Source organism: Hippopotamus amphibius, chromosome 1, assembly GCF_030028045.1.
Source record: "Hippopotamus amphibius kiboko isolate mHipAmp2 chromosome 1, mHipAmp2.hap2, whole genome shotgun sequence".
Lineage (NCBI taxonomy): Eukaryota > Metazoa > Chordata > Mammalia > Artiodactyla > Hippopotamidae > Hippopotamus > Hippopotamus amphibius.
Window position 1 is genome coordinate 110317893 of NC_080186.1, and position 25385 is coordinate 110343277.

Here is a 25385-nt window from a genome sequence, read left to right on the forward strand (position 1 = left end):
ATGCACAGAAGAATGAACAGGGAGAACTCAGCTTAGATATGTTTTGGAAGGAGACGGGTAAGTGGTATCAGGACATGTGTGGACAACTGAAGAGTGGCTGCTGAGGGGTTGGGTGCTATCCAGGGTGACCTTCACAGGACCCCAGGCAGCCTTGTGTACCAGCATGGCCAAGGCAACTGGAAGGCAGGGGCCCCCAAGATTCCGTGACCCGCCCCCACCTACCAGTTCTGTTATTGCAACTCCAGATGGTTACCTGGCACACTGGGTCCCCTTCCATCACTGCTGTCTGAGTCTGAGCTACAGGTAGTACCTCTGGCTCTGAGCTCTGGCATCTTGAACCTTATTTTTGCAGTTGTGAACCCTCCGTTGTTCCCAACAGTAAGTTAAGAACGCCAGTTTTTGTCGTCCCTCAGTCCTGAGTAAACCTATGTGATTTCACCTGATTGTAATCCAACATATGTTTGGCTTTCTTTTCCCCAGCCCCTGGCTCTACCCCTTCTACCACACATCACCATGGCAGTATCTTTTGGCCCTTTATCTGATCCGAGGGCAGAACTTACACTGACGGAAATCAACCGGGAGCTTCAGTTGCAGCTGGCAAAGAACAAGCAGGACTTCCGAGACCTCACGGAGAAATTCCTTGTATCCCAAGCAACTGCCTACTCCCTGGCCAACCAGCTGCAGAAATACAGTAAGTCCTAGGGGTCACGGTCACCAAAGTGATGAATGATCACCGTCTTCCCTCCAAGAAACTAAACTCTCTAGACTTTATCTCCTATTTCCTTTGTCATTTTGAATTTCATTCTGACCACAATCCAGGAAAGGTAGAAGTGGCTGTTTTACCCTCAGTTGCCTGAGGATGGGAAAACTGAGGTACAAAGAGTGTAGTCCCTTTTCCAAGTTTGCGGTGAGTTGTAGGGTGAGAATCAAGTTACAATTCTAGACATTGATTCCTGATGCAGTCACAGAACTGCCTGTTTCTCTCAGCAACAAGCTAAAGTGTGTCAACTGGAATCTTTTCTGTGCTGTATCTGATCCTGCATCACTGTTGGCTGAACGTCTGGCACTAATGAACTGCATCAGTCCCAGCTCCCCTGAGGTCCCACTGGCAAAGCCCTGTGCTTGTTACACTGGGGTCACGTGGTGGTTACACAATGGGGAAAGCAGAGGATAGTACCTGCTTTAAAGGAGCTTAAGGGTGAGGTTGCTCCTCACTGAAACTGTGGGCTACTTGTTTCAGTTGTAATGAATAATGAAGAAATTCTGTCAAAGCTCTGCAAATAGTGCCTGTCACAGTGTAAGCACAGTACATTCACACTATACTATTTCTAATCACAAAAGCTTTCGTAGTGTTTGGGCACATTTTTTTCTAGGTCCTTATACTTTCGCATATTCTATTTCACACAAGTGTATCCAGGAGAGTTTTTACTCAAAGGTGAAAACCTTTGAGACACTTGTTCATTAGTAAATTCCAGCAGAAGGGAACCATCAGGCCTATAGTTGTATGGACCCCATCAGGGGTCTTCCCGACCACACAGCAATCGCCACCTCATGGCCCTGTTCCGCGTGTCACTCAAGAGGCTGCAGGTCTTGGTAAAGTGGCCCAGGATTCAGAGTCAGTCTCAGGGGATGTGAATTCTGACTTTGCCAAATGCCAGTTCATCTTGTCTAGTTACTTTCTGGGCCTTGGAGCTTCTCTTTCCTCAGTTCTCAAACAAGAGGTAACCGAAGGCCACGCAGTTGGGTGGCTGAGGGATCAGATGTGGAGATCGCTGCATAGAGCCTGGTATTGGAGTTACATCTGCCCCTGGGGTGGACCCTGCCTCCTCCCTTGAAGGCCATGACCACAGCAGCAGGTCCAGCTTTCCCCTGAGGCAGCGTCTCTCTTTCCTCAGAGTGTGAAGCCTGTAAGGACATCATTGAATCCGTGCTGGGGGAGAAGCTGTCGTTTGAGGCGCTGAGGCTGGCAGAGAAGCTGGCAGAGAAGCCAACGCTCGATGAGAGGCTGAGGTAAGGAGGTCAGAGATGTGCGTGGCAGGCACATGGGCACAATATTTATCAACCAGGTGGAGGACACCAACTGGTGAATTATGGACTCTGATTTTATTCAGGGCTCCAGTTAGTCTGCTTTGAAAAACACTATTAATTTGAAATCACATATCATGCATGAAATTCACCAAATTCAAGTGAACAAGTCAACTCAGTGGCATTTGGTACCTTCACAGTGTTGTTCAATCAGTACCTCATTGACCTTTAAATCACAATGTCCTCCTGACTGACTACAGCTTGTCATCCTTTTTTGACCCTGTTATTCTCTTGTTCTTTCCAACTCACACCTGCTGTACCTGTCCACGCTATATGTGGCTGTGTGTCATCCACTGTACCATGCCCTCTGTCTATTTTTATATGGAAATGGGCATGGCTGAGTGAGGAAATGAAGAGACATCTTCATGTAGGTTTAGAAAGACCCTAGGTTTTGTTTACAGAACAAGATGAATGGGCAATCTTATAGGAGCACGCCCTGTCTCAGGGGAGTCCTTTGTTGTCCCTCTTTCTCTTTGGCACAGGCTGGCCACCAGATATGGGCCACAATGCTGCTTCGATGGCTCCTTGAGGATGTTCTCACAGGAATCCCTCGCAGTCGTCATGCAACTCTTTGCATTTTAAAATTATCTTCTGTCCCACCTTAGGACGTGTGATATCCTAATTCGAAGTCAGGCGCGAGAGCTGACCCAGTTACGGCAGACATTACGGGAAGGGAAAGATGACTCTGTTCTACTCAAGCAGCACCTCAAGGACCTCGTCACCCACAATGACCTTGACAACCACCAGGGGCCGGGCTTCCGAGAGCAGCTGACTGAGGGACATAGGCTGGCAGAGCGCCTTGCCCGCAAGCTCAGCCCAGGTAAGGGGCCCACAGAACCTGATAGCACTGAGCCACTCACAAGAGACTCCGCACCTCGACTAGGATGTGGTTTTCTTTTTTCTCAGCTTTCCTGTTCCATGGCCCATTTGGGGCTCTGATAGGAGCAGGACTGGCTGAGTGGGAGGATGGGGAGAAATGCACAGGGTAGAGGGCATAGTATTGCAACTGATTCCTTCCTGATGGACCATGGCCTTTGGGGCAGGAGGCAGCATCCGCCCAGTGTTAAAGCACAGAAGGGACGATGTGACAGGAGGCAGCTTGTGAGAGTGGAAAGAGCCCTGGACTAAGCATGCAAGTTTCCAGGTTTAGCCTGAATGCTGCCTTCAGTAACAGCGAGCGAGTGATTGACTTTTCCTCTCTTAGCGTCTGTTTCCTCCTCTGTAAAATAGATCAAATAATCTGTTGATGGTAGCTCTAGTGATAAAATGAGGAAATATGTATGAATGCACAGCAGAAAAAGAAGCCCTTCACTGTGTGGTGTCCGATAAGGTACTTGATATAGTCAGCCTTGGTGCTGGGAATGTTGTTTAGACTGGACCCCTTTCCATAGAGAGACTTTCCCTTGATAACACACAGAAGCCACCTTGAAGAGCCCAGGATGTTCCCAGGTGGAGGGATGCGGGACGTGGTTGCTCTCCTCAGAGGAAGGAAGGGATCTTGGGAGAGCTGAGAAGGTTTAGAGAGCCTGTGTCTTTGGCAGAATTTGTGGCAGGATGGATGATGCAGATGTAGAGGTCGAGATGGAAGGTGGACAAGTGTGCAGCGATATAAGGAAGAAAAGACCTTTTAAATGTCTGCCCAGTGGCAGGCAGAAGGTGCCACAATGGTGATCCTCTGGTCTAGAGTCAGATGTCCTGATGGGTCAGAAATCCATGCTGGGGGCGGGGTGTGTAAAGACAAGGCACTAGAACTTCCGCACAGTACCAGTTCACACACAGACAGTCATGAATCTACGACCATATGGGTTGCTGTGTTTGTCGTGGGTGAAGTGGCAAGAAGCTGACTGGATATTTCTGAATTTGCTTGTAGAAACTGATGAAGATGAGGAAGATGAACCAGCAGAAGAAACACTCACGCCCAGGTACCAATGAACCGTCAGGAGCAGGTAATGTGTAGGTAACATATGGACAGGGTCACAGAAAGAGTAAGTGAGGTCAAGAGAGTCACAGATGCCAGATGCAAGCATAAGCAAACCTGCAGGCTGTACTGAGTTACTTCACTCAACCCACCTGGAGATGGCCTGGTAACTTGGTTGTCTGTGATCTCTGTGCTACTTGTACGTGTGACCCAAGCTGAACGCACCATCCCTAGGATTTCCTGCACACACAGAGGATAGCTGTTCTCTCCTAAAGGAGCTCCAAGGGGAGATGAATATCTATTCCTACACAGTTGTTTTAGGTCCTTGGGAGGAAGGTACCTAGCAAAGGAATTATCAGAGAAGTAACTAGAGAAACTAAAGATCAGGAAAACTATCTAGACAAAACATTGGTTGCTATTTCACAAGAGTAAGAGAAAGAGGCCTTGGAGGCCTTTCTATTCCTAAAAAGAAGGCCTAACGTCTCTGAGAGTGTATACTGCCTTAATAGCAGTATTCACTTGACTGCTTGATCTTACATTGAACATGGCGTAGGACCAGGGGGTAGCACCTGGCGTGGAAGCTGATTTGTGCTTCATGTTCCTGAAGGTACCATCCTGGGAGGGTTGAGTCTCATTCCTCATCAGAGGGTATGTGGCCAGTGCACGGAGCACCTGCTGGTCTCCCTCTCCCACCCCATGGCAGCCACACTCCACTTCACATAAGCAGGATAGTTCCTTCCCTCTCTAAGGGGACTGCCCTTTTGCTTTCTGTGACCACTCCCTAGGCCTCCCATCAAAACCAACCAGGACGGCAAGGGGTCGGATCCTTTTTGTTTACTTCTCTGTCATCCCTCTCCCACTTGACACAGCTTGGAGCTGCAGGAGGTTGCAAAGGAGGCAGTGCGTCAGGAATCCCAGGATGAGTGTGTTTTGACTCCTTCGCGTCTCCCAGGAAGTTCTGACTGCAGCCAGCCTTGCAGGGATGGCAAATTCGCATGTGATGCCTGGGAGGTGGGCCCTGCTCTGGACGGAGCCTGTGGTTGCTCCCATGCTGCAGAGGATGGAATGCCAACCGATCTGCCAGGTAGCCTCCATGTTCTTTGTTCCCCTCAACCTGTGTAGACTGAGGAAGCTCGTCTCTGAAGACAGGCCCTATAGACACATCTTGATTTAAACCAGGGAAAAGGATCTATTAAGACACACAGACATCGGGTGGACCAGGGAGCCTTCACCCCTTTCTAGGCCCTGGTCATGCCTCTGTCACCCTGGCCCCAGTGTCAGGCATTTGGACCCAAATCAGTGTGACACCTCTCACGCACCTCGGGTGGACATCCACAGGAGGTGTCTGTCAGACTTGCTTTAGATCAGATATGCCTTGTCACCTGCAATGATCTAACTTTGTTTTTGTAAATGTCCCTGGCCTTTCTCTTCTGATCCAAACACAATGGCAGACTGGCTTATACCTTAGGAGAGGTGATTTCTCTTTTTGGTATCACTGCTCTCAGCCCCAGTCTCCATCTTCTCTATGTTGGCTTCTCTTAGCTAAGCAGTCATCTGAAAACCAGGACAGAAACAACTGTACCATTGTCTTGCCTGGATGTTTCCATGAAGCAAGGCTGGCCTCTGGCAGTCCCTCCAGCCTTGAATGGCCATGGTTTCTTTGTAGCACCAAAGATTCTTTTTAGTTTGAGGGTTTGTAAAATTCATCCATCACTCTAGTGTTAAGGATAAATTTATCTAAAGTATCAACAGCAACAAAATCTGATGGGCCTAACCAATATTGTAGAAACAATTCTAGAAAATAATTCAGCTCACTTTCTAGGATCACTGGGGAAAATTAACTATTTCCACAGACTCAGAACAAAGGATTTTGGGAGAGCGCTCCTGAGAACTTCCCTGATGGGTCTGGAAGTGGTCCCCCCTGATTCTAGGAGTTAAGTGTCCTGGAATATCGTATTATGTTCTTGCACTGAGAGTATGAATGTCCTTGTGGTAAGTGTGTTCACTGAGTTGGTACGTGTGAGGTGTAATTTGTTTCTTGTGACTCACTGTGTCTGAATTTCTTACTAGACAATCAGCATGATCATGTGCAAGTGGATGGACAAGAGCCAGTGTCCCCCAGGTAATTCTGAAGATCTGTGGGCTGTGAATGTCAAGAGTGACATCAGGAGACCTCAGATCCAGGGGGGAAAAATTACTAAATATAACTCTTTCATCCACTCAGTCAACAGCAAAATATCCCTTTTAAGAATGTTGTCTATTTTCACTTCAGAAGTTGTGTGTGTTTCAACTTCTTAATCCTTCAAGTACAGTGAGGTACAGTGAGTTGACCCAGGTGGAACAGGCAAACTTGGGAGCTCCTGTAATCAAGTGTTCTTCCCCGTGTGGTTAACAGTAGGGCGAGAGTCACCTACTTTGTGCCTGTTTGGCGTCAGCATGTTGGTAAATACTTGACTGCAAGTGAAGAAGCTAGAAAAAATTCATGTTATAACAAAATATTGAGAAAATAGTTACTGAAGGGAGAATATCTAGAGTCTGTAATTCCTCAAAAGCTGTATCACTTTGACACTGCAAGTACAGATCAATACAAAGCATGCAAAAGAGTTGGAACCACTGTCTGAGTTCTCCGTGTGTGCTGGGGGTCATGACTAGAGTGTGCAGGGAGCATTCATTCTCCTCCTTCAACAGCTGGTTGTGTGGCCAGTGCACTTAGCATCTGCTGGTCTCTCCCTCTCCCACCCCATGGAAGCCACACTCCACTGCACACACAGAAGGATAGTCATTTCCGTCTTTAAGACCACTTCGCCTTTGCTTTCTGTGACCACTCCCTTTGCCTCCCATCAAAACCGGCCAGGATGGCTTGGTGTCTGATCCTCTTCATTTAATCTTCTTCTGTCACCCCTCTCCCACCTGACACAGAGTGGAGCTGCAGGAGGTTGAAAAGAAGGAAGTGCTCCAGGAATCCCAAGATGAATGTGTTTTGGCTCCTTCAAGTGTCCAGGAAGGTGCTAACTGCTACCAGCCTTACAGTGATGGAAAATGTGCATTTGATGAAGGGAAAGTGGGGTCTGCTCTGGAAGGAGCCTGTGGTTGCTCCCATGCTAAAGAGGATAAAATTCCAACTGGTCTTCCAGGTAATCTGCATCCTCTTTGTTAGTCTACTTGAGAGAATGAATCTCCTTAGATAGACAGTATACGAACATATTGAAGTTCAAACCAGGCACTACAATGGCATTTAAAACAAGACATTCCACAGGTTAGTGAAGTTTTCTCAGTTGCTAGTCATGTACGACCCTGTGGCAAATCACTGGACCCAAGGTGGTCCTGCCAGACTCACATGTACCACTACAATTGTGGCACAGGAAGTACCTTTCAGGCCTCCTAATTTTGAATGAATCTTTTATATCACATGAAATGCTCTAATCTTCATTCCTGAGCAATGTCCCTGAGTTCCCTTACCTGTCCGAGGCTGTTGGCAGTCTTGTTTATATCTATGGAGTTGCCACTCCTTGGTTTCACTTCTGTCAACCCATATTCCAGCTCCTTTCATTTGTATTACCTTGTCCAGAGTTTTCTGAAACCAGAACGTAAGCCCCACTGTCATCTTTGGTATGTTTCTCTGAAGCAAGGCAGGGCCCTGGAACTTCCCAACCTGACAAATGGCCACTGTTTCTTTGCAGCTTTGAAGATTCTTTTGACTTGATGGTGTATGGATTCCACTCCCATCTAATCTCAAAGTATAATTCTTCTAACCCATTAACAAACAGCATTTCAGATAGAAAAAGCCTGAATGTTACAGCAGCGCTCTAGGTAGCTCGGTAGTTCCGCAGGATCTGTGGGGAAAGGATTTGTTTAGCTGTTTGCACAGACTCAGGACATAGGATACTGTGCTGATGACCTGTCATATCAAGCAGATTTGTCCAATGGCTCAAGAAGGAAACCCAGCGCCTTCTTATGAGGCTCTATCTGGGGTCTCTTAGGATATTTCCCTCAAAGCCTGTTAGGACAGTGTGAAGGTTGGCATCGAATTGGGCTTTTGTGAAAGGGTTTTGCCCCATGTAATTGTCCTGTTAATTTATTTGCAGAAAACCAAAGTGATCAGGATGACCTGGAAGGACCAGAGGCTATTGCCCCCAGGTAGTTATGAATATTTGTGGGCTGTTCATACAATGATGACATCTGCAGACCTCTGATCCAGGGGAAAGCAGAAAGTGCTGAATATTCTGTATCATCAATGTTGCCAACCATGAATTATCCTTTATCATAATGTCTTCTGCTTTCATTGTGGTACTTACACTGTTTTCCATTTCTTTGTAACATCTCAAGTTCATAACCCAAGTCGGTTGACCCAGGTGAACTAAATGAGAGTGATTTTCTTGCATAGACTTGTTATCTCCAGGATGGTTTAGAGAGTGAGTGCATAGCTCTTTTCTGCCTGTTTGGTATTAGCACGTTGACATGTATGTCACAGTAAGAAAAGTGAATAGATAATAATATTACTATATAATGCTACAATATTTAGAGAGGCCTTGGTGGCATGAGATGTCTGGGATAGCAGAATGCCCCAAAAGCTGTATGCTCGTGGCCCCTGCATGTGACACTCACTGCAATGTAAACGAGAAGGTGAAAGGCACTGTTACGTGACCCTATATGTTGTGAGTCATGGCTGTACCATCTGGAGATAATTCAGTCTCTTTCTTCACCAGCTTGTTATTTGGCCAGAGCACTGAGCACCTGCTGTCCTTTCTAGCTCCTGCCCCTGTAGAAACACACTCTGTCCCACACCCAAAAGGGAGTTGCTCCATCTTTAGTGGATCAGGTCCTTGGCTTGCTTCACCACTCCCGTAAACATGCCATCAGAACCAGATAGGACTCTAGGATAGCTGATCCCTCTTGGGTTAATCGTCAGTCCTCCCTCCCCCACCAGGCTCAGCGGGGAGCTGCCGCAGATGGGAGAGAATGGTGTCCCACGGGACTCACTGGATGAATACCACTTGACTTACTCAGTGCTTCCTGGTCGGTCAGACTCCTTCTGGCCTTATAGGAGCACCGCCATCTTCTCATGTGAGGAAGTGGATGTCCCCTATGCTCCAGATGTAAGCAGTGAGTATTCTCTTGCCGATGTGATAAAACTCCAACTGGACTCCCAGGTACACTCTGAATTCCTTGTACCCCACGCCTCAGGTGGTGCTGAGATTTTTCCCCACTGTGTACAAGCTCCGTAGACAGAGTGATCTGAATCAGGCTTTGTGGTAGAGTTTTAAGCACAGACATCAGGTGGGTCAGGGAGCAGTGTCTCTTCTTCATCCTGGCCGAGCCTGTGGGTCAGGCCCTGAGTTAGATCACTGGACCCGAGGTAGGTGTGACAAACTCACTCAGTTGCAAATGTGCAAGTGCGCAGAGATGACTGTCTTCTTTCCTGATACCCATGAAATGTCTCTTCTTACCCCAAATGCTCCCATTTCCATACCCCCAAACATCCCTGGATGTCTGTGCCTTTCCAGCGATGTTGACAGCCTTAACTCCATCTTTGGATTTGTTGTTTCCCTGGTGTCACTGCTGTCATCCCCAGTGTCTGTCTCCTCTAAGTTGGTCCTCTTAGCAAAACCGTCATCTGGATATGAGGATACGAAGACCCCTACCCTCACCTTGCTTGTATGTTTCCGTGAACCAAGGCAGAGCCCTGGCATTCCCCCCACCCACCCACCCATGAATGGCCAAAGATTCAATGGAGCAACAAAGATTCATTTTCATGTGAGGTTTTGTAGATTCCAATCATTATTCAGCTAAACCAGCCAGCATATGATGAGAAAAGCCTGAATATGATTCTGTTAGAAGGCAGGTGGACTGTTCCCCAGCATCTGTCTAGTTTTTACTGAGACTTGGAAGGGGATGCTGTGGTGGGGATCTGCCAGGTCAGGGTCTGAGTTTCAATGAGGAGGATGAGTGATGCTCAGACACAGGTCTCACGAGTGAGATGTGTGTGATGTGGCCCAGCCCTGCCAGGCCCTCATTCAGAACGGCCCCGGAGAGGCCAAGTCACCCACACAGATGGGCTGAGAGGAATGAGTGGAACATCTAAATAATCCACGGATCCATCCTGTGTCTGGGTTCTGATGATAACCTGAGAACAGTGTGGATATAAGAGTGTGGACAGCTGTGATGCAGCGGTGTGGGCACAGGTGGTCGCGTCTGCCCCACCCTCTCTCTGTATAAGGAGAAATCCTGTGGAAACAGTGCAAACACTATATTTTTAAATTACAACATGAGCTTTTCTTAGGGCCTCTTCCCATCATGCCAAACTAATAATATGAGGCAATAGTGTCGATGTTTGATGAAATGTTTGTCTTTTTCCCATGCAAATGCAAAGAATATTCAAAGCATAAATTTAATAAAGCCCATTAGTCTGCAGAAGAGGGTAAGGAGTGATCACTGAAAACAATCCTAGGGACTTCCCAGGTGGCTCAGTGGTTAAGAATCTACCTGCCAATGCAGGGCACATGGGTCCAATCCCTGGTCCAGGAAGATCCCGATGCTGTGGAGCAACTAAGCCCGTGCACCACAACTACTGAGCCCATGCGCAGCAGCTACTGAAGCCCTCACACCCAGAGCCTGTGCTTCGCAACAAGAGAAGCCACTGCAACGAGAAGCCTGCACACCACAAGGAAGAGTAGCCCCCACTCGCCACAACTAGAGAAAGCCTGCGCACAGCAATGAACACCCAACAAAGCCGAAAAAGAAAAAAAAAACAACCCACCAAAAAAACCCTTCAAAACTACAACTACAACAACAAACAATCCTAGACCTTGATTGAAAATCACATTGGAGAATGGGGATACCTGGTTTTGATACATCTTTCACCCACCTAATTTGTTAAATTAAAAGGTTTGACCCATATGAACTGTGAATTACCATATGATCTGATGAAGTGTCCTAACATTGATGATTAATGATTAAAATACTCTGCCTGGAGGAAATATGAAGGGCACACCAGGCTAAGAGAAGTGCTTGTGAAAAAAGCCCTGGAGGCTCAAAGAGGCTCCTGGTGCAGGGCTGGGGTCAGGGAGGGGCCCGCCTGAGTCTGGGAGGATTTGTAGAAGGGAGATGTGGGAAATGATTTTGCAGAAGAAAGAGGAGCCAGATGACAGGAGGACTACAAAGGCGTGAGGAGTGCAGAGCTCGTGTAGTAGAGCAGGGAGGATGAATTTCCATAAGCCAAGGAGTGTGCGATGAAACAGGATTTGGGGGTAATAAGACAGGTGACCTTTGACGATGTGGAGAGGCCAGAATCAGAGAAAGCAAATAGAAGGAGATTGGATGAATCATTGTTGAGAGTCAGACATAGATGCTCTCTGGAAGACTCAGTGGTAACAGATCCATGAGAGACACTTTAAAGAAACAGTTAAACAAACCTTGTTGAGGATGCGGATGTATAGGAGAGAGGCCAGACGGGAGCCTCACAGCAATGTGGAGCAGGTCCTGTGGGGCACAACCCCACCTGAGCCTGACCTGGACTGGATGAGGGTACTTGATATCTTTGCTTAGCCCACGTTCTGAGAATATGTATTCATTTCACAGGAGAAATAGCAACACATTTGCTTAGGGGCACTGCCCAGACCCCACTGGAGGGGAGTGTAATATAAGGATTGTGCATTGTGTTACATTCTCCCTAAAGAAGCAAACACTCTGATTCTGTAGCCCTTCTGCACCTAAGCTTCCAATAAGGGATTCGGGCCTCTGCTACAACTGCTTCTATCTGCTGATACCATCCACGCCCACTCTGCCCCATGTGGCAATAGAATATATATATGTATGGGTGAGTGGAAAGGTAGACAAAAATCACAAGTAAGGAAGTTAAAAGGTTCCAGAACTGTGAAGCATTCTCTTAACTTGGTTCATATACTGTCGTTACCCAACTCACTTTTCTAGTGGTACCTGAAGCCTTTAAGCCATACTTCTTCCCCTGTTCTTTTATTCTTGTGGGTAGATATCAACAACTCTTTCTCCTCCATGCCTTGAGGCCTGCCTAGAGCTTTGTCTGTAAGCTACAGGATTAAGTTTAGTAATAATTTAGTAATAGATGGGACCACAACTGCCATCCAAAACCCTCTAGACTCAAGTGGGTAATTTTTCATTTCAAGGATATTGCAGCCTAGCAACTGCCATCCCAGCATCTGCCCAGCCAGAAACATGACCTCTCCTTCATGGACACGATTTCTGCCTTTATTGTTGGGTCACTGGATGGTCTCACTGATAGGAAGGCACATCCATTCTGGGAGGGATTAGCAAAGGAAAACTTGGATTGGTCCTACTGCACACTCTTTCCCTTTCAGGTGACACATGGGAGGACTGTCACCGAGGGCCTGTGAATTTCCAAGGGTCAGAGGTGCAAACTTCACAAGCACAGTTGCAGAAAAGCACCCAGGATACCAATTATCTGCAAGTACGGCTGGACCAGGATTTCGATTGTGGTGACAGCAAAGCCTCGCTCAGTCTTTCCTTCACCATCGGGGGCTTTAACACCGACACTGATTATGTAAACCAGGGACCACTCTTCCTAGGTAAGAAAAAAACAAGGATTAGAAGCTCTAGTCAGCAGAGGGTTGTGGGTGGAGGAGGCAATGGGGCCTCTTCCACACCTGCTGTAGGTCAAGTTGAAATCTGTGATGCTCTAACAGAGTGAGTGAGCAAGAACCTGGGATTTAGGACCAGCTCTGCCTCAGGTCCTGGGTTTGCAAATGCCTGGTATTTAACTGGTGTCTCCATCTCACATCTCTCATCTGAACTCTTGAAGAATTCTATCTTCATTCCATGGTTGTTGAGAATATTAAGCAACATAATGTCTAGAGTGCATGATTCAGTAAAAATGGCTTCAGAATTACTATGAATATATAATCCCTAACCATTAGGTCTTTCTGGTGCTTAGCACTTAGTAAATGCTTGCACGTGCATTGTTTCTCCTGCGGTAGCATAGTTTTTATGATCTCCATTTTCTCTGGACCCCATCTACCTTTGCTTTTTCAGAAAGGCATGTTGGCCAATATTTTTCTCTCCCTTCAACATCTATGCTCAAGCCAACTTTTCCCTGCTAGATGCTCTCAGTAACAGTGTATTAGTAACATTCTGTAGCAATGTAAACAGGGCCCCACAACTCAGTCTCCTGTTTGCTTTTCATATCCAGGTTATTTTCCTCTTGTTTTCCTCTCTTTTTAAAATAAAGGGCCACCCTCATCCTTGAAGTGCACTGATCAGTCTCTTTGACGACACTCCCTGTGATTCACCCTCTTCACTCAGCTCCGTGGCCGTGTCCTCAGTTTTCTTCTCCCCAGGATCCACCACTGCTCAGATTGTCTTAAAAGAGCTTTGAAACCCTCACATCCATTTCACCTGGGACGAATGTATCCTTACCCTCCACCTCTCTCCACATCTGCACCGGAGCCTGGGGCTGCCTGGGGCTTATCCCTCAGGTGATGGCCTCATCTGAGAAATGAAGAGAGCGCCACATCCTCGGTGGGGGTGAGATAAAAAGGAGCTCCCCTGCGGCACCAGGGAGAGTCTCATAGAAGGTGCTCAGGGAGTGCAGGGATGCACAGCCCTGCCACATGCCAGTAGGTCTTGTGGTATTTAGTTGTCTCCTCTTCCCTCTAGTCTCTCCTTTTCTCGTCCTTGGCTTCCCACATTTCCAGCCAAGACCTAACCCCGCTGGCTCAGTCACTGTCTCCTACTCAATTTCCCCAGAGGACTCAGCATAAATCCAGGCTTTGCATCAGACTTTGCAGCAAAGGATAATCTTCGTGGACTTTATGTTCATCCTCCTCCACCCTGGGATCCCTGCCCCCCCATATATAACAGTTCATGTTTCCCACCAGAGCTTCATTTTTTCATTCTTCTTATTTTCCTCCTTGCTTTTTCAAACTCAGCTCATCAGGAGGCCGATAGAATGATCCAGTCGATATCTCATCACCCTCATGCATTCGTTCCTTTATACACACACACTTGTGAGTGTTGTTGCATTGTATCATATCTTCCATGCCTTATTTAGATTGACTATGTATAAATATTACACATAGTATGTGTGCATATATATGTGAAATATATATTGATGTATATTTTTAAATTTTCCAGTTTGAGACTTCCTGCATTCTCTTCTGTCTCAAGGTTTTCCTTCAACTGTGACTTTGCCTGATCTCTACACTCTCTTTCCTCCAGAGAGTACAACCTGTATCTGGAATGATTTCCTTGCCTTTACCTTTTCTAGCTAGGAACTTTTTATCAATTCTATTTTTCTTGACATTTTTTTTATTATTTGGGAGCATGTTTGCCTACTGGCAGTCTTACCATTTATGGGTAGTGTAAGGAATATCAAGAAAAAAGAAAATACTCGTGTCGCCATTGGCTTCACCTGACCATGGCCTTTCAGGTGGCCTTTCTTGTTCCTGGACACTTTCCTTACTTGCTGTCCCTCTTGGGTGGGGGAATAAGTCATAGGAAGGTCATGAGTAACAATGGATCCTGTTGTCTGTGGTTTTATGTCAGAGCTGGGTTTGGATGCCTCCATCGGAATGAAGACCCCTCCCAAGCTGGAGGGTGAGGGCTCAGCTGCCAGCAAGCATGAGTGTCTGGTCTGCAGCAAGATTCATGCCTTAAGTGTCCTGAAACAGAAGATTATCAGAAGAAAACTGCTGTTCAGCACATGGAGACTAGCATGCAGATTCCCTGGCCTTCAAGCTTAGGGTACAGAGGTAAGCACACCTGAGGCTCTTCCATGCACTCCTGCCTTTTACTCTTCATCTAAGGTTACAGCTCGGTCTCACACTAATTTTCCTCTTCCTCCTTTGTTCCCTCAACAGCTGATGCTACCTCGTCTGGTCTTTGCTCTGTTTCCCATGGGGGCTGCCTCCCTGCCAGGCCCTTCCATCTCCTTCTCCTGTTTGTACTCTGAACCCTGTTCAGTCTCTGTAACTGCTCTCCTGATATTCCCTCTGACCGTTCCTTTCAGCCATAGGGAGGCTCAGATCCATGGTCCTCCATCAGAAGAGCATCATTTAAGACACTGAAGACATGCTGCTTCGCCTGATACCACATATTCTCTTGGTTTCTTCAGCTTCCTTTCCTTGCCCATCCCCCCCAAATCCACTGCCTCTTCCTTCCAGGATCGCGACTGAATGAATTACTTGCATGTGGGTTGGCTTTTGGAGGACCCAACCTCGGACAGCCCTTAACCCTCAACTTCTCCACCTGAATAAGAAATGCTGAAACTGAGGAAAAGAGCCCTGATTATAAAAACTAAATAAGAACCTGGGTCATAGGTGGGAGTCCTGGACTGGCCTGGAGTCAGGGCTCTCCTCGGCTCCAGGTGAGCAGTTCTGTGCTGATGTGCATGGGGCTTCCAGGGACTCACTGGAGCTGGCAGTAGTTGGAGGACAGTAGATGGAGGACAGTAGATGGCACACTAAAGGGACAGTGGCCAAAAGGAGATGCAGAGGCCAGGTTTTCAAAATGCATAGACGTGAGGTGCATAGGCATTCAGACCTCTCCCTTTTTGCAAATGACTGCTTCTACATGTTCAGTAAGAATCCAGAAAAATGAACTGAGTTGGAATCTGAGGCCAGGGAATGGAGGAGAGCATTGGAGTGAATTACCTTTGGGCCAGATGTATGAAGACCCAGTTAGATACACAAGAATATAAGATAATCATTGCTTCAGACAAATCTAATTGAGAAGGCAAGTTATTTATATGGGAGTGTCGGAGAAAGGCCAAAAAATCTTTAGGGCCAGTGGAAAAGGAGTCCATGGTGGACTAGATGGAGAGAAGAAAAAGAATGGTATGAAACAGTGTAGGTCTAGTGAGTAGTTCTCAATCTTGCAATTAGAAAATGAAAACTGGGTGAGTTTTGATCTAACTTGAATGCCTTAACCCAATCTCTTCAAATTCTGATTGTAAAGTTCTGTGGTGAGGTTTGCGTATCAGTATTTTTAAAAGCTCTGCTAATATGCGTCTAGGGATTAGAAGGACTATGGATCTGGTAGGACGTCAGTAACCAGTATGGCAGTGTCCATCGTGTGGCTACTTCATAGAAAAGCTGAAGATCAGCCTTTAAGGGAATTAGCATTCTTCTCTCAACAGAACTATTTGTATAGCTCAGAGCAAAGAGAAAAAAGATAGATACGTAGGTTCGATATATAATCTCTCTGTTTGGATCCAATGTTTTTTACAATTTTTATAGTACAAGATAGAATAAAAAATACACATTACATAGAAACCCACAGTATAAAATAGTACCTCCCCTTACCACAATAATGAACTGGAGTGTTTTCATTTCTACTGTTAAAATGCAACTTGCAGTTCACTAGTTACTAAATGGATTTCACAGCCTACTAATTGGCTCAGAACTGCAGATTCAACAAATGCGTTTTTTAATTAAATTCTTTCTTTATGCAAAAGCCCCATAATGAATCTTAGGCCTCATTCTCCTGTGTGTATCCTTTTTCATGCCCGTCTATACACTAGTGTAAAATACTAGGAGAGACTCTTTCTTTGGGCAAAGTTAGAGAAAACAGCGATGAGAATCTAGTATAACTAAAACTAATGCTTTTTCCCTTTCACTTCAGAGTTGTGTTTGTCTAGAGGTTGAGAACGTTTCTAGCAATGCTCTCGGGGGATCCAGCATGAAATCACCTTCATAGACTGTTGGTGTCCATGGGATGCAAAGGAGTTGGGCCGCCGTTACACTCCCTGCTCTCATTTTGCTAATTTCATTTTGAGTTCTCCCTGTTTCCATTCTTTCCTCAGCCCCTCTGGAGCAGGATTTCTCTGTAGAGCCTGATCCCTGTCCAGGAGGGTGACCAAACAGCCTCTATTAATTGCTGACACCTCCACATTGGAGCCTCTCCTCTCTGTTCCCCCAAGTGTATGGAAAGGGCCTGTGGCCTGGGTCCTAGACCAGGGTTGGCAACCACAGGCCACGTGGTTTTAGTTAGTCCTTAGTTCCTTGGCACCAGAGCTCCTCATCTGTAAAAGGTGGAACTGGACTTGGATACCTTCTGAGGTCCCTGTTGGCTCTCATATTGCAGGGCTCTCCCTGTAGCCGGTCCCTCCTCCTCAGAAGGCAGGGATGTAGAGGTAGAAGAGAGTGTATTTCTCCAGCAAGCATCTCTGCTCCCATAGCAGTCCGTTTCTGAATGTGTACGAGGGATGCTAAGTACATCCATCCCTGGTACATGTGAGAATGTCATCATTCGATTCAGATGAAGGGGTTCAAGAGTAAAGTGGCTGCTGCGGATTGGGTGGTAGGAAGCTGGCTAAGGCTCTGCAGCAGCTTGAGCTGCAATATGACCAAGCACTGGTGGGGTGAGGACAGGGGTCCCTAGATTCTGCTCCACAGGCTGGATGAAAATCTCAGGAGCTATTTCTGCTAACTTATGCATCTCACTTTCCCCTTCAGCCAGCCTGTGGCTCCCCCTTCAGCTCCTCCTGTCAACAGGAGCTCAGCCTGCCCGGGCCTCTGTCATATGTAGAAATCCCTCCAGGCTCAGGAATCAGCAGGACCTAGGAAAACTCCCGTTTCATCTCTCTCTCTCCCTCTGTCCTTTGCAGATACCAGTTTCCCTAGGAACTAAGAAAAGATATTGCCAGTTTGGATGAATCCATATTATAAAATGTACCTTTTCCATTTGATGAAAAAAATCTACAACAGCAAGTCAAGTTCAAGCCTCAACAGAATATTGGAGGGATCCTTTCCTGAGAATCGACATCCCAACCAACAACCACTTTCCACACTCCAAAAGACAGATTTGATGGAAGAAATCCCAGCCATCAGCCTCCAAGTGTGATCAGTCAATAAGGAGACCAATGCTTTGATGGACACACAGTTTGGAGAGACCTTAACTCTTGTTCCTCTCAATATGCCTCCTCCACACACCAGCATCAGGAGCAACTGGAAGAAGGCAACATGTCAACCTGGTCATTCTTTGCCACTAGATGGACTGGACCAGGAGTAGATGGCATTAACTATGCAGTGTTCTTGCTGAAAATGTTTAGCCTGAGTTTCATTACAAGGTAGTGATCAGACAACTGCAGAATTTAGGCCACTGAGCAAGACAGCTGGCCAGTCTTTCTTCAAACAGTCAATGTCTCCACAACTAAGACCACAAAAAGGAGAAGAGATGTTTTGGGTTCCAAAGGCCTAAAAAGATTGTGCTACTATATTTCTCTAGTCCTTGGGAACCTCAAGCCTCTCCTCACCTTTTGGTAGCTGTCTTCAGTGGTGGTGGCATTGACTTGTTTGCAGAGGACAGGTCAGTTGTCTGGCTCAAAGGCCTACAGTTTGCCATTGTCTGATCATTTCCTCATGATTAAATTCAGGGGAAACCTTTTTGCCTAGAACACCACCTAGTGCATGCTGTGTGCTTCCTAGCGCAGCCCCTTTGGAGGCTGAGAGTGTCCACTTTGCCTGTCACCACTATTGTCATTTTAGCATTGGACACTTTGTTGTGCAGGGCTTCATGAGATCCATTCATTGGAAAGACATGTTTGCTGTCTATAATCAGTAATTTGATTAGTGGTGCTTTGAGAGTGTATGAATATCTTATTCTATGGTGCTTTCTCTAAAATTTTACCAGCCCTTATCGATCCCTGATGTGTGTCAATTATCTTTGTGCTCCTCTATGTGCAGAGTCTTTGCCGGTTCCTCTACTTCTGTGTGGCTCCCACACCTGGCTAAATACAAACCAACTGGAATCCACGGTGTCCTCTGGCCCTTGGGTGGGGCAGGGTTATGACTGGTGTCCTTGACTCTCTCTGTTAGTCCCTAGCCCTCTGAAATGCACGTGGAGAGTTCCTGCTGCCATTATCCTAGGTGGACCTGTGCTCTCCTATCATTCTTTTTCAAATGCAGGTTTTCAATAGTACACAAAATAGAATTATATAAGAACATCCTCATCTTTGTTAGCCACGACCAACAAATATCAGCTTATGGCTGCCCTTGTTTTACTACAAGCCACCCACTTACCTTTCCCTATATTCTGTAAAGCAAATCTCAGATATCATATTTCGTCTGTCATTTTGCCAGTATGTTTCCGTAAATGAGGACTCTTTTTGAAAGTATTCTCATCATAGCATTATAATTGTTCATAAATTAATTCAGCATCTTTAATGTCATAAAAGAGTGCTCAAATTTCCCATTATTGTTTTTAAGTTATTCTTTCTTGGGACCCAAAGAAAATGCACAAACTGTAATTAGTAGGATATGTGTTGAAGTCTTTACACACATATTTACTCTGGGTTTCTTCCTCCCTCCCTCCCTTCCTTTCTTCCCCTGCCTCTTCCTTCCTCCCTCCCGTTGTCCCTCCCGCCCTTCTTTCCTTGCTTCCTTCCCTCTCACTCTTGCTCTAGCTCTCTTGGTCTCTTGCTGTCCTTTTCTTTTCCTTTCTTAAATCATTCATTTGTTGAAGAAATGGAGTTGTTTGTTCTGTAGCATTCCCACAATGTAAATTGTATAACTGGGTGTACTTTAATAAATTCTTCCGTCCTCCATACTTTCTTTTTGGTGGTAGAATCTAAAGCAGTGCTGGAATATAATGAAATTGCAAACCACATATGTAATTTCAATTTTCCGAGTAACCACATTGAAAACTGAAAAGTATAAGCACACAATAATACAAATATTATCTTCTACACAGCTAATTAATGCTGCACATTAAGGGAAACATAATTCTACCAAAGCTTTAAAGTTGTGTTTAATAGAAAAATGTTGTGCATATCTTCAGCCTTTAAGTTTACATTCACATGAATTATAAATTAAATATAATTAAAATCCAGTTCCTTAGTCGTCCTAGCCACATTCTAGGTATTCAATAGCCATATGTGTCTAGTGGCCCCTATTTTGGACACAGTAGATACAGAGGCAGAGGAGATTGTGTTTGGTATCCTGGCAAGGGCACCTCAGAAGTGGTGTGTGCTCTCTGATCAGGAGGCACATCAACTCCTGTGTGTTTCCTCAAATAATGTTAGCAGCCCTTGGAGTTCAAGGCCTAGATCCGTGAACTAGTTATGTGGAGCAAAATGGTGATATTCCATGGCCATGTGTTATTTAGCTGGTACACTTGCATAAAAAAAAAACTTCCCCTTAGTACTAAATACTGTTTAGTTACCTAGTGGTTCCCTCTGTAAAGAAAACTGCAGCTTAATGAGCAATTCCCCAAGCATCCTCCATGGTCACCAACTAGTTTCTTTTATTTCTTTTTTTTCCCCCTGTGTTAATATGAAATCAAAGTTTCAAACACATTGAAGTATTTCAATTCATTGCAATAGAGTCCTTACTGATACTCCAATGATCCTCTCTTTCAGCAGTGAATGTGCCTTTAAGCTGGCTCCTTTCTCCTTTTCATAAGATTTTAATAGTCTTTGAGACCTTTGTAGATATCACTATGACAAGGTGCTTCTGTCTCATCTGCCCCTGACCGGGACTCAGTCATATCTCTCAAAATCTCTGATTCCTTTCTGTGAAAAACATTATTCCCAAATCAAATTGTGTAACCTAAAGACACTCAATGGAAGTGGTTGAATTCTAGACCTTTGCAGTGGACAGAGCTAGCAAATACATACTCATATTTGTATGTGTTCATGCATTCACATATATTCACATTCATAATTCAAACTCAGAACTACAGGCTTTGATTGAATGTCTGTCTTTCAGCTGAGACTCTTTTCTCTAATACCACTAGTTTTGTTTTTAAGGGCACTGGGAGTAATAGAAATACAATATCTTATACCGCCTCCTTTGCTTTTCCCCACACTATATTGACAAAAGAATAAAGAAATACCCAACAATGCCAATCATAACACAATTGACGAAAGCAGGTTTTAAAATTTTGTCACTGTTCTGGGGTACACATAAATTATTATGTTTTATACTCTCTTCGGCTAGTTCTTATCCATGTGGCTGTTCCACAGAAGGCCTTGCACAAAAGGTTTATTTGTTACATTGTGTTTTCCATATCCAGAGGCAACATTTGAAAAAGGAATTTAAGTTTATAATGATAAAAAAATAAATCTGGTTTCCACCCAAATCTAACCAAACAAAGTATATTCGCTACAGGCTAGCCTTGATGAGAAGCTCTGCAAGTGTCTCAAAGGCCTGGGTGGAGAGGGGTCAGGGAGCCCTGGTCTCCCCAGACGCTGGAATCCTTGGCCTTTCTCCTCTTTCTGGCTGAGCTTGGGATGAAAGCACGGGACTTCCTGGGGTCAAGATTGAAATCTCAGCCTAACAGCGGCTTTTCGTGTCCAATGGAGACTTAGGAGCTAGAAATTCTGAATAAAATCGGAACACAGTAGAATAGGATCAAACTTCAGAATAGAATAGGCACCTAAATACAGCACTACCCATTCGGGTCTGGAACCATAAGAGGCTGTCACCCTGTCTGACCAGCGACATCACAGCCCCCCACAGCGACCCCTGACTCACAGGGACAAGCGCGCAGTTACGCCTGCGGTGTGACGCCCCCTCGCGGGGCAGGACTCAGGCGGCGCAGCCTCTGCCTTTTACCCCCGAGACCCAGGGGGCCCCGACGGCGGGGTGGCACTGGCTCGGTCGCTGCGCCGCTTGGCGGCGGGGCCGGGCCTCCGATGGCCAGAGACGGGCTGACCGCCCGGGGCCAGCGGGGACAGCCCGGGCTCGTCCCCCACCTGCGCGCCACCTGCCCATGTGGACCGCGCAGGTCGGAGAAGCCGGTTTTCTGGAGAAGGAGCCGGCAGAGGTCAGGGACGCGGCTGCCAGGTGCCTGCGGTGGCAGGAACAGGAGCCGGAGGAACGCGGGCTTCGGCAGGAGACTGAGTTCTGGCTGTGGGAGTAAAAGACGCCGGCGCGGCCTAAAGGGAAAGGTCCCACCGAGACTCGAACTCGGATCGCTGGATTCAGAGTCCAGAGTGCTCACCATGACACCATGGAACCGCCGCAGGCCCGCCCCTCCCGCCGCGGAGCCAGGCCGCGCGCAGCCCCGCGGGCCCAGCACCCGCCTCCCGCCGGGCGCTCTCGTCCCCCCGCCCCGAGCCCGCTTCCTCCGCGACGCCAGGAGGCGCCTGACTCGCCTGCCCTCAGGTTTGTACGTCGTGGAAAGACACGAAGTCCATTCGGGAGGAGCGACAGGGGAGGGCTTGGCGGCCTCCCCCAAATGCGCCTGCTCTGCCGGCATTTCTAGAGTTTTCTGCCCTGAGGTAAAATTCCCGCTAGAAAAAAAAAACCCAAACGCCAAAAAACCCCCAAACTTCCTTTCCCCTTCTTTGCAGTTGTCCTCTCGCCGCTGCCCTGGGAGCTCTGAACATCCTCAGGACAGGGCTAGGCACGTCGTGGGGTGTCCCCTCCCTGGGACCCAGGTGCAAGGGTAGACGCGCGGGGCGCTGCCGGCTTCGTCGGGGGACGGCGCGTCCTCTCTCTGTTGGGAACCGGATGGGAGCCGAAGCGGCCGCGGCCCCACCAGTCGCACCGCGAGCACCCAGGCCGCTGGCGCCCTGAGGGGTGAGGTCGGGTGTGAGCAGCTGACAGTGTTTCTTCTGGGCTCTTTCCTCCCTCCCCTTCGTGCTCCTCCTCCGCTTTCCGGGTTCACCCCCTCTCCGCCCACCCGCGTCCCCGAGACTGAGGCGGCTGCTGGGTCCTGGGAGCGGAGCTCAGCGCGGCCCACGGGCTCCCCGTCGACGTTTCCAGCCTCCGGACGTTTACGTGGCTCAGCGGCCAGTTTTAAAGTTTTGAACGTCGGCCACTTTTGAAAGCCTGTCCCAGCCTCGCATTCCGCGGAGGGGGACGCGCAGGGAAGAGGGGCACAGGGCGGGCTGCAGCCCCAGAGGCTGTGGCGGTCCCCTGTCACCTGAGCGGAGGCTCGCGAGGCGGCGAGGCGCAGGCGGCCTGGCCCATTCCCTGCTATCAACGCCCTAATGTGCCCCATGTGAGAACAGCGTGTCCTGAGTGGCCAGTCTGAGTGTGTTTTCAGAACCGGAGGGAGGGGTTGGGGGGCACGTTCTCACCCCGTGGCAACAGCAGAAGAGTTTTTTATGCGGCTCTGTGAGTACAGTATGTGAGCGTGCTGTTACCTGGAAGACTGGTGGTTCAAGCCACCACGGAACATTCGAGTCGTACTTCAACTCATTTTCCTGCTTCCCATTCTCAAAATTGACCAAAGCCTCCTGAGCTGCTTTTATCTTTCAGGCAGCGACCTCGTCCGGTAGCTCTCAGTTCCTGTCCTCCCTGTCCTTTGCTCTGTGGCCGCGGGTGGGGCAGCTGCTGAATCTGAGTCGTCCTGGATCTTCACCGACCTCGGCCCTCCGATGGTTTCTCCCCGCCTTCACCACATTCCAGTGTTCTCTCTGCACCATATGGAGCTCTGCGGCCACCTTGACCTACATGTTTCCACAGCCAGATTCCAGGGGAACTGCCAGGCTGCAGAGGCTGATGGCATAGGCCTGGTCAGACTCCAGGTTGGTGCACCTCAAAGGCTAGTATTAACTATGCAGTTATAGGATGTCAGCAACACTTTGATTTGAGGGTGTTGCATCATTACATTTTTTTAAAAATTTATAACATTACTTGTTAGAACAGTTTTAGGTTTACAGACAAATTGAGCAGATAGAGAGTTCTCACATATGCTCTGTTCTCTCTCACACAATTTCTTCTATTATTGGTATCTTGCTTTGTTGTGGTACAGGCACCGGGGAGATCCCATGATCAGGAAGATGGTTTTCCAAAAAAAAAAAAGGCTTATCCATTGCACTCCGGATGTACTGAGCCCTTTGATTTCTCCAAATTTAGGAAACTCGACTGCACAATTTGTGGTAATGGGGGACAGTGTTTGCACACTCTCCTGACAGGTAATGGTTAATAACAGACCACTGTAAATATATTCAGTAGTTTGGGCAAATTCTTGGGGAGCATTTCCTAGATACATTTTCCTGGAAGATAAACCTTCCTACTCCCCTTCTAAGTTTGTTTTGGGGAAAAATGCTGTATTCCTTTCCAGGGCCAGACTGAATTGACAACCATCATAGTTGATGAGGATTAAGGCCCTAATCAGCCAATGAAGAACACTTTATTTCAGACCAGTCCCATTCCCCATTTTCTGCTGGAAAGAAAGTGGACCAGCTTATTCCTTTACTGCAGAACCACCACCAGAGGTCTTAAACTCAGGGAGACCTGTGTGGCCAGGTGACTGCCTCTTGCAGCCCCGGGAGGACAGATATTTCTAATACCTCACCTAGCTTTCCCGTCTTTCTTTTCTTTTGTATAACTGGCATGGCAATACACCCAAGAAACAGTAGTATCTAGCGCTGTGTCCCCTGCTTAGCAAATAAGGCACAGGGTCATTTTATACCACCAAGAGGAGGAAGATCCTGTGAGTGGAGGACTTTGTGGGGTCTCTTTTGGAGCAACCGATGAGGTTCCTGAGAGAGGGTCTGGGAATCTCTGCCCCTCGTTCAGTGCCTGGGTTGTAGCCCACCAATTTGAAATGTTTGGTGTCTCTCCCTGGTTCCTCAGGGAACATAAGTCAGCCTGGAAGCAGTGTTTCCTAAGAGATACTCCACGGAAACCCCAAAGCTGGAACTTTCCATTGGGCCACTTTGTAGTCACGTTCACCCTTCCTTTGAAGGACCTTTTGGAGAATAGGAATAATCAAGGGTGACATGCTTTTAAAGAGGCATCTCCACTCACAAAGGACTGGTTTTCACCACAGACCTCAAGGGAACATTCCCTCAGCCTTTGGGCAAGGGGCTATGGGGTTTGCAATCCCCAACATAGAGTCAGGCCAGCATTGTCCTTAAAACGGGTATGGTGCTTTTAAAATACACTTTTTGTTTTTGGTCGTAGAGTTGATATACATTATTATATAATTTACACATGTACAATATAGTGATTCACAACTTAAAGGTTATATTCCATTTATATGTATTATAACCTATTGAGTATCTTCCCGGTGTTGAATAATATACCCTTGTAGCTTATTTTATTCATAATAGTTTGTACCTCTTCATCCCGATCCCTAGGTTGCCCCTCCCCCTCCCCGCTCCCCTCTGGTAACCGCTAGTTTGTTCTCTATGTCTGTGAGTCTGTTTCTGTTTAGTTTTATTCACTAGTTTGTGGTATTCTTGAGGATTCCACATATAAGTGATGTCTGACTTATTACACTTGGCACAGTACTCTTCAAGTCCATCCATACTGTTGCAAATGGCAAAACTTCATTGATTTTTTTAAGACTGAGAAGTATTCCATTTACTACATATACCTCATATTCTGTATCCATTCATCTGTTGATGGACACATAGATTGCCTCCCTATCTTGACAATTCTAAATAACCCTGGTATGAAAACCGGGGTGCATGTATCTTTTCAAATTAGTG

At 46.9% G+C, this 25385-nt stretch overlaps 1 protein-coding gene and 2 non-coding genes across 3 annotated transcripts; 2 read left to right on the forward strand and 1 right to left on the reverse strand.

The window, feature by feature from the left end:
* Positions 1-513: 513 nt before the first annotated feature.
* LOC130835232 (neuroblastoma breakpoint family member 4-like) lies at positions 514-21501 on the forward strand. Its single transcript, XM_057706694.1, has 9 exons — positions 514-691; positions 1896-2010; positions 2691-2905; positions 4611-4651; positions 4886-4933; positions 8920-9006; positions 12351-12539; positions 14548-14604; positions 21433-21501. The coding sequence occupies exons 1-9, from the start codon at positions 514-516 to the stop codon at positions 21499-21501; spliced, it is 999 nt and encodes a 332-aa protein (XP_057562677.1).
* A 381-nt stretch (positions 21502-21882) lies between these two features.
* On the reverse strand, positions 21883-21954 carry TRNAQ-CUG (transfer RNA glutamine (anticodon CUG)). Its single transcript has one exon. It is a non-coding gene; the product is annotated as a tRNA-Gln (tRNA).
* Positions 21955-23692: 1738 nt separating this feature from the next.
* Positions 23693-23857, forward strand: LOC130842049 (U1 spliceosomal RNA). The gene has a single exon (XR_009050334.1). It is a non-coding gene; the product is annotated as a U1 spliceosomal RNA (small nuclear RNA).
* Positions 23858-25385: the final 1528 nt, after the last annotated feature.